We start from the raw sequence: 6,561 nt of genomic DNA on the forward strand, positions 1-6,561 counted from the left end.
GGCAGGCTGCTGCCGCGTGAAGGACCTCTCCCCCCCAGCAGCTCTTTTCAACAGGCTTTTAAAAGCAGCAGGATGCGTGCATTAACAGGAACAGCTATTTTTATCGCAGGTGAACTCTTCTGTAAATACCGCTGTCAGAGCCATACGCACCAGATGTTTTACCTCGGGACAAAAACACTTTTGAGTCAAGAACAGAGGATTCAGCAGCCCGTGCAATCAGGCCCGGCCAAGACACCCATCCTGCGAGATCTCCGAGAGCCAGAGCAAACGTCCCCAGGGAAGATGCAGGGTCAGCTCTGCAGCATCCCACCCACACACTTCCTCCAGCAGCATGGGGTTCGCATCACCCCGGGCTGCTGGGTCCGGGATTTGTGCTTGACCTGCTGTAGCTACAGCTCGGCCACCTCAAACGTACATGAACTGAAGCCCGCTGCTCCCCGTCCCAGGGAAACAAAGGGGACAGGGACCAGCGAACAGTGGCCTGAAGTCCCCACAGACATAAGGGAGATGAACTGAGCTGCCACCACCCAGCCCTCTCTGCAGAACAAGTGACGACTCCTTCCGCTACGGGACCGTTTTATTATGAAAAGATTTGTTAACAACAAACTCTGTCAATTACAAAACATATAAAGGAGTGGGACACGCTGCACAGCCCAGAGGGTTGGGAAGCTTCAGGGAACAGAACAAACCCCACGTTAACCTCAGCTGGATGCAGAGCAGCCAACAGGTCCTGAGCCACACAGCCACTTCCAGCGGAGTTATTCTGCACGTGCTGGGTCTGACCATGGATGTTCCCAAATACTCACAGCCAGCTCTCCAGAGCGAGAGACCTCGTTGTTCCCCACGTGGCAGTTACACCAGCTCTTCTGCAGAAAGGAGCACCTTGAAAAAGGCATCTCTGTGCAGGAACAGGAGCATCAGTCCCCTGGGAAATGGTCGTGCCTCTCCAAGGGCTGCTCTTGGCTGTGTGGGCATCTTCCCGCTCACCCATCAAGTGAGAGGAGAGTTAGCCCCAATTTACCTTCTCTGGCACTAGCCCTTTTGCCCACACCTTCCTTGCTCCAAGACCTAGCAGCCTAGGTTCAAGCTAACGTGGGTGTCTGTCCTGATCCCATCGGCCCCCCGTGGTCCCAAAAAGCTATCTGTGAAGTGTTCCTCGATGGAGGAACAGCCATGGTCCGAGAGAGGACAGCGGGGCTCCTCGGATCTGCCCCTCTTCTTCAGGCATGGTAGGATTCAAGGGCTTCTAGCAAAGCGTTGGTGAGCAGCGTGTCCCAACGAGGTGCCTCTGCCCGAGAGCAATGGGATCAGCGGTGCTGGCAGAGGCAGATCCACAGAGCCCATGCCCGAGGCTGCCGGCTGGACCTCCTCAGTCGGAGTCACTTCCCTCCTGCTTTGCTGACCCGACAGCAGACGCCAGCTCCTCCTCCTGCCCTTTCAACCGCTCTCCTGCAAGTGAGAAACGGCAGCGGCTTAGAGATACTGGGGAACCCACACAGCAGAGGACCTGAACTGCGGCCCCCGAACCCACAAACCATCCTTCCCTGCCACGCAAGCCAAGTGTGCGTGCAGCCTCGGGGAAGCTACTTGGGACCCACAGCTTCACAGACCCTTTTGGGAAGGGGATCAAGCTCCGCCGGTCCCTCCCTGGCCCAACAGCAAGGCACCGAGCTTCCAGCAAGGACTGGGTGTGTAATCCCTCTGGAACAACTGGCGACCCCATATGCCACCCCTGCAGCACCACAACGCACGTATCAATTCAGCGATGGCTCTCTGCGTCCTCTTCTCCAGCTTCTCCAGTTTCTTGGCTACATCTCGCTTCAAATCCCTGGGGAGGAGAGTGACAATGTCAGAACAAATCCTCACCCCAGGCAGATGTCAATGCAGGGGCCACGTTACACCTTTCCCAGTGGAAGAGAAACTCCTTCTCTCTCCTACGAACACCACGGAGCAGAGGGTACGTCTGCCACCAAGGCAGCTCATGGTCAAACCAACCCGATGTCCAGAGCATCCCTTGTGAGCGAGGCCACCGTGGTGACAAGCACCCCAAAGGGATCAGTGGAGTCACTCGGTGTAAGCGGGAAGAGGGAGGACAGCCCCGTGCCTTGTGTCTCCCCCAACTGCAGGGCAGGGTTTCCCATTTCTGGCACTTCTAACCCAACCTGGACGACCTCGAGGTGATGGTAACCCACCGCTGATGCCAACACCCCTTTCCCAGGAGCAGGGCTCTGCAGGCACTCACCAGTCTGGCTTCCTGGGGGCCAGGTTTGCCAGATCCTAGGGAGGAAGAGGAGACACCCAGTGAGAGCTGCAGGTCAGGTTCAAGCCTGGACGCAGACAGATGCAGGCGGCACAGAGCAGATCTGAATATACATACCACCTCGTCGATGATGGGCTCCGGCTTGGCAGCCTCCAACTGGTCCTTCACCTTGTCTTCCACTAGATGGGGGAACAGGACCAGCATCAGCGCAGGGCGCAGCGGCGGGACACCAAGGGGACAAGGCATAGGGAAACCCACCACAGCTCTGGGCTTGGTTCACAATGGGCTTTTATAAAAGCCCATTTGAACGTCTTTGCCTTAAAAGCGCGGTAAATACCGTGAGTACAGGTGGGTACACACGTTCCCCCACCACCCAAACCCTTTCGGAGACTCCTAAAAATCACCTGAAAGTGATGCAAACCCAACAACCGTTTAACACCACAAACAGCAACGGCAGCAAGAAGTCTGCGGGGTTCAAGCCCCCTTTTCGTAAGACCTGCAGGGATCAGCTGCTCCGCAGGTGTTTAAACTGGAATTTGACTCACCGTGACTCATTTACAAGGCCCACCACCTGAGACATCTTGGAGGAATCAAGCTCCAGCCCAGACCTTACGTAAAGGTCTGCAGATCCTGGGGATAACGGCAAAGCACGCGTGGAAAACAGTCCTCCGTCCTTCAACTCGGGCGTCTGTGCACGGAGGGGGTGCGGGCACCAGGGAGCACATCCCCGAGGGATGAATCCTGCTCCAGCAAACGGATATGCCCAAGGCACATTTAATATTAATCCGCTCCGAGTCCCAGCTCCTCTGCCCTCCTCCGTCCCCAGCCTCTGCACAAAGTGCCCGAGGACAGACAGGCTGGTTACTCCAGACACGGGAACCTGCAGCTCCGAAGAAGGGCTGGCAGAGAGCGCGAGTTTTACTGGAAACGGTCAAAATTGCTGTTCCCAATTCCAGACCACACACCCGGGAAGAGTCGGGGGAAGTTTTAAACTTTTACAAAAGGATAAAGAAAGCGCAGCGTCAGCATTCCTACCTACCAGATCTCTGCCGTGCTCCCAAAGGCAGCCTTTTTATTTAGGGCATTTTTAAAGACATCTATTCCAGGAGGACTCAATATTTCAAGATCAAGGGAACTTCTAGCCTTCGCCTCACTCTCAAGAGCTGCGCAGAGGTTCAGTGCTAAGAAATAGCAGACTAACGCCCTGGACTCATGACTAACATTTCTTTAAAGGTAATTCAAACAAAAACCAGCCCGAATCTCCTTGAGAATCCTCCAGCGAGAACTCGGCTCCTCCGAATATCAACCCTTTGGTTTGGGGCTGGACTCGGCATGCTCACACACACCCCACTTGTGCAATGCAGGGTGTGCAGTCCCCACGGGCGAGAGGGGATGATGAAGGAACGGGGCGCGCAAGCATCACGCTCGCCCAGCTCCCACCACGGCTGCTCAGACACGCCAGCACCCTCCAGGGCTGCAGACACTCATCTCCTAGGACCGACCACCCTCACACCAGCAAGCTGCTATCAGAATACGTCCCAGTGGCTTTTCCACCTTGGGCTGGAGCGAGCAGGAACACAGAGGTTTCCAAGCCACCCGATTTTTGGAAAGAAAAGGTATAACCCATCCATTTTGCAGCATGCTGGCTGGATGCAGAGTCCCGCCCTGTTTTCTTTGTCCTCACAACCACAAGCGCTGCCTCATTCCCTCACCGCAGGCACCAGCACCACCGTTGGCAACGCTTCTGCTTTTGTGCTCCCTCGTTTTGCCTCCCACGCTCCTGCTTGCACCCACCTGAGGCCGGCTTGGCCTGGGGCACCTTCCTCTTCTTCAGCTCCTCATCTTCGGGCTCGTAGTTTCGCAGTTTGAGCTCCCTAGGGAGGAAGGGGAAGAGCACAGAGCAGTGAGACACATCCACGCCACCCCGGGCTGTGGGCTCTCGCTAGCGAGGGGCACATCTGCATCACCGGCTGCAGGCAGCAGGCAGGGGCCGGCAGCAACCCACGCAAGTCAGAAAAGCCAGGGTCAACCAGGAGCCTGGCACGATAAAGGCCATGTCTTGGCAAACCAAGCAGAGGCAGCTAGTGATGGACCCAAGCTGCCTTGCCAAGCCCTGAACTTCAGCCCAGCTCCCTTTTAGGTCTCAACCCAGTGACGGACTCAGGATGGAAACACCACAAAAGATCCACAATCAGGGAAAAAAAAAGATCCCAGGAAGGTATGCAGGAAGGACAGGGAAAAAAGAGTAGGGTACAAGGTGGTTACCCAGCACCAGAGATACTTCTGGAAGTGCTACAAACAGGGGTGCAGGTCAGCCACGTGGTGCAAATAAGGGGAGCAAATTCAGGTTCCTGAGCAAATGGGTGGTGGAGCCGGCGGCGACAGGGACGGCGATATCCAAACGACACCCAGAAGTTCACCCATCCTTTCACCTCCCTCCAAGAGAGCTCAAGAGACAGCCGTCAGCCCTCTCCCCAGTGCACACACCTCCCCCATATTCGGATGCTAATTCTCCCCCTTTTCAAGGCTGTTCTTTTTACACCTCTCCCGAATAATTCGGGCCTCAAATGGACAACCATTAGACCACCTCAGGCACGTGCACCCCCAGGCTGATTCCTCACCGAGGTCAAACCCTGCAAGCATCAAGCAGAGGCATTTCCAAAACCAGAGCCCTGAAAATCAAGCTCGCAGGACCCCATCCCACCTCCAGCTGCTTGCGCATGCCTACAACGTGCTCTGCGGGCTGCTGGATCTATATAACAGTACACTAGCCCACAGGGCAAATTAAGTAGATTAAACTCATTTAAGGCTGTCGATGGGTTTAATCAGTTAAATAGAAACTGAGGCACTTGCTGTCCAGCAATGCTCCTGCCCCAGCTGTCAGCAAAGCCTTCGGCAGCGATGAGGGTGGCTGTGCCGCTGCAGAGGAAGACACGGAGAGCCCCAATGCAAACACAGGAGAAGGCACTTTTATCAGGCAGGAAAATCAATGGTTGAATATTATCATTTTTCCTCCCAGCAGACAGCTGATACCTGGGGCCACTTCCCTCCTAGACTTTACTGACAGAGAAGCAAGTGAGATACAACCCAACCCAAGGGCTTACAGTCAAAGCAAAGAGAGGCAAAATAAAGGGTGAAGAAGCTGCAGTCCAAAAGAGGCGAGAAGAGGAAGGTCAGTGGTCAGACGGCCATGCTCACCTGGGAAGCACAAACAAAACCCAACCTTGGAGGTCCCTGGAGCACAGCAGGAAGGTCCTACCCTTCCCACGCCATCCCGTCCCCTCTCCGTCAGCAGAATCTGCTTGCAAAGAGTCCGACCCACACCATGGCTGGTGCCACGGAGGTGGTGGGAGCACATGGTTGGAGCTCAGCAAGACCTAACTGAGATAAATGTGACCAGCAGACTGGAAACCAGGGCCCAGGCAGATTAGGAGACCTGCAGACATTTCTCGTGTAACCAAGTCCAGGTCCCCCGAGCCCTTACACCAGTGCAACACCGTGAAACAGGAACAACTTTCCCCAGCGCTGGGAGAAAGGATTCTTAAAAGAAACACGGGAGAGATTAGCATGTAGCTGCAATACCTCCCCCAGGCCAAGAGCACCCTCACCCCATGAAGATAAGCTGCTGTGCACAGTTTTACCTGTATTTTTTACGCACACATGCCCTGGGAGGAGGGATTTATTAAATTAACATGTACTGATCACCATCAATCCCCAGCCAGAAAGGCAGCTCTTTTCAGGAAGGCTGATCTTGGAGGATCAAGTGATTATTTTTTTTTCAGCAGGAGATGCCATCTCCAGGCACACAGAAATCACCATTATTCTGTGATTTTACGGACAATCTCCGCCTAGCAGGATTTTGTGGCTAACCTGGGAGGCCAGGGGAGGAAGAGGAGCAGCTAGTTCGTTCAGGAGGTAATAGGACATCAGGCTGCGATGTCTAACATCTGGCCACAGGCTGGCTCACGCTCGCTGGAGAGGATTTATCTGACAAAGCGGCAGGCCCTGCAGAATGCAAGCTTTCAATATCTCCCAGACTTTCTGGTCTCCTCAGCTCGCATTTAGAAGGATTTACTTGCAGCTGAAAGGGAACCAAACACAGACTCCCTAGGGTCAGATCACCTAAAACAAGAGAGCTACAAGCTAAGCAAGCTGTTTCTTTCGGTCTAGCAAGATGTTACCGTTACACCTTGACAAGCAATATTTTAAAATCATCATTTTTGAACATGCAATGGGCGCTGCGGCTGCTCGGCCACAGCCAAACCAGCAGAGAGCCAAGAGGTCTTCTGTTTGCAGCAGAA

The 6,561-nt window shown here is 54.5% G+C and overlaps 1 protein-coding gene across 1 annotated transcript in view; it reads right to left on the reverse strand.

Moving 5' to 3' along the window:
- Positions 1 to 572: 572 nt before the first annotated feature.
- The window catches only part of CCDC12 (coiled-coil domain containing 12), a 44,704-nt gene continuing 38,715 nt past the window's right edge, over positions 573 to 6,561 (reverse strand). Inside the window, exons 3-7 of the mRNA XM_009281024.2 lie at positions 4,055 to 4,134; positions 2,378 to 2,439; positions 2,243 to 2,277; positions 1,752 to 1,828; positions 573 to 1,449 (exon numbers count right to left, since the gene is read on the reverse strand). Coding sequence (XP_009279299.1) covers positions 1,370 to 1,449; positions 1,752 to 1,828; positions 2,243 to 2,277; positions 2,378 to 2,439; positions 4,055 to 4,134 — 334 coding nt within the window. The 3' untranslated portion in view covers positions 573 to 1,369. The remainder of the gene's footprint in view (positions 1,450 to 1,751; positions 1,829 to 2,242; positions 2,278 to 2,377; positions 2,440 to 4,054; positions 4,135 to 6,561) is intronic.

This window comes from Aptenodytes forsteri, unplaced genomic scaffold (assembly GCF_000699145.1).
Source record: "Aptenodytes forsteri isolate BGI_AS27 unplaced genomic scaffold, ASM69914v1 Scaffold52, whole genome shotgun sequence".
Taxonomy (NCBI): domain Eukaryota; kingdom Metazoa; phylum Chordata; class Aves; order Sphenisciformes; family Spheniscidae; genus Aptenodytes; species Aptenodytes forsteri.